This window comes from Cyprinodon variegatus, unplaced genomic scaffold (genome assembly GCF_000732505.1).
Source record: "Cyprinodon variegatus isolate N-32 unplaced genomic scaffold, C_variegatus-1.0 Scaffold988, whole genome shotgun sequence".
NCBI classification, from domain to species: Eukaryota; Metazoa; Chordata; class Actinopteri; order Cyprinodontiformes; family Cyprinodontidae; genus Cyprinodon; species Cyprinodon variegatus.
In genome coordinates, this window is record NW_015151441.1 from 22,056 (window position 1) to 23,698 (window position 1,643).

General features: G+C 45.6%; 1 protein-coding gene across 1 annotated transcript in view; it reads right to left on the reverse strand.

Annotated features, from left to right (window-relative positions):
- Positions 1-1,034, reverse strand: part of aldh2 (aldehyde dehydrogenase 2 family (mitochondrial)) — a 22,093-nt gene extending 21,059 nt beyond the window's left edge. Inside the window, exon 1 of the mRNA XM_015399097.1 lies at positions 843-1,034. Coding sequence (XP_015254583.1) covers positions 843-956 — 114 coding nt within the window. The 5' untranslated portion in view covers positions 957-1,034. The remainder of the gene's footprint in view (positions 1-842) is intronic.
- Between the last annotated feature and the right edge of the window lie 609 nt (positions 1,035-1,643).

Below are 1,643 nucleotides of genomic sequence, written 5' to 3' on the forward strand. Positions count from 1 at the left end.
AGCAGGAAGGGATGAACTCAGTTGCTGCATTGTACGTTTTTTAAACCTGAAATCTGAGTCCACCTCCTCTGTTTAAGGTGGGGTTTCCTTATATAGGTATAAAGCCTGAAACTCAACGCTATTTCTGACATTATGAATTGAAAAGCTTCCTGGATGGGAAGAGAAATGTCTTCAAACTTGGAAACAAAGTCCAGTGGATTGTTTTTCATTTTCTTTTTCGGAATGACCTCGATGACTGAGTACCATCACTTATATTTTATGCTGACTGAAGCTCCGCCCCCTACGGTGCTATTAAATTATATGAAAAACACTAAACTAACCACCTTCCTCTCATGTTATAAACGTAAACAGCTACAAACTCTTCCTTCTTTCCATTTTATGGTGTCATGTTTGTATCAACCTAACGTGACTCAGTAATCCTGACTCTGAGCCAATCACCTGAACATGATCACCTGAACCTGATCACCTGAACCTGATCACCTGATCCGCAGTGTCCTGATCACCTGGACATGATCACCTGTGTCCTGATCACCTGTACCTTATCAACCGTGTCCTGATCAGCAGTGTCCTGAATACCTGAACATGATCACCTGTGTATTTATCAGCAGTGAGCTTTCAGCTCTACCGCCACCTGCTGGGGGAAACGCCCACCTTTTCCACCAACAGGTGATCTTAGAGCTGGACTTTGAACCTTCAACCTCTCCGCTCAACGAGCTTCCTCAGAAATAACCCAAGTCAGATAAAAGTCAGTTTCCTGCTGAGCATTAACTCCTTATTGAGTTGCATTCATTATTGCGCCTCTGTTTGTGAGTTTCGCAGCGTCCAGCAGCTGCTGACTTTACCTTGTTATAATGGACCTCCGGCTGGGTGCTCGGAACAGGAACGGCGGTTCCATAGAGGCGGGCAGGCGGCCGGATCAGGCGGGGAAGCAGCGGGGAGAGCACGGCGCGGAGCATGCTGACTTTCCCTGCAGTCAGGCTGAATGTGGATCAGTGCAGATTTCACTTTGATTCTTCTTCTTTGGAAAAACAGGCTGGAGTTAAAGCGAGGGGATTCTGCTGCCCCCCTGTGGAAAGGCAGCGCAGCTCACTACTGACTTTTAAAGGTGCAGTAGGAGATCTTTTCTGACGCATTTTTAGCATGTGGCTTAAAGATCTCCCCACAGCCGCTTCACAGCAGTGAAATAGAAGGTCTGGAAGTGAAACTAAAATAAATGGTCCCAACTACAGTGAGAAATCAATGAATAACCCCAACCAATCACAAAAGACACAATTGTACACAATTGGTTCCTGACACGTCAATCATGGTCGTCTGCTTGTCCCTCCCCCCCCATGTGTCTGTACCCTGAAACATTAATCGACCCCCCCCCCCAATGTTCGTACAGAACACCATTGCTGGAAGCTAGCCACTGTTATGCTACGTTTACATCTAAAGCAGCAAGAGATTGTAGAAGGTTAGTTCTGACGCGTGGCTGAAGAATCTCTAGCTGTGGGTCTGATGCGCATCGGGCCGAGCTACTCTATCCTTTCTTTGCCTGGAACAATGGCAGCTATATTTGCTGCGATCAGTGGGTAAAAAATAGTAAAATAAAAAAAAACACTGGATTATTTAATCACATTTAAAGTATGTGTATAAGTGTGTGT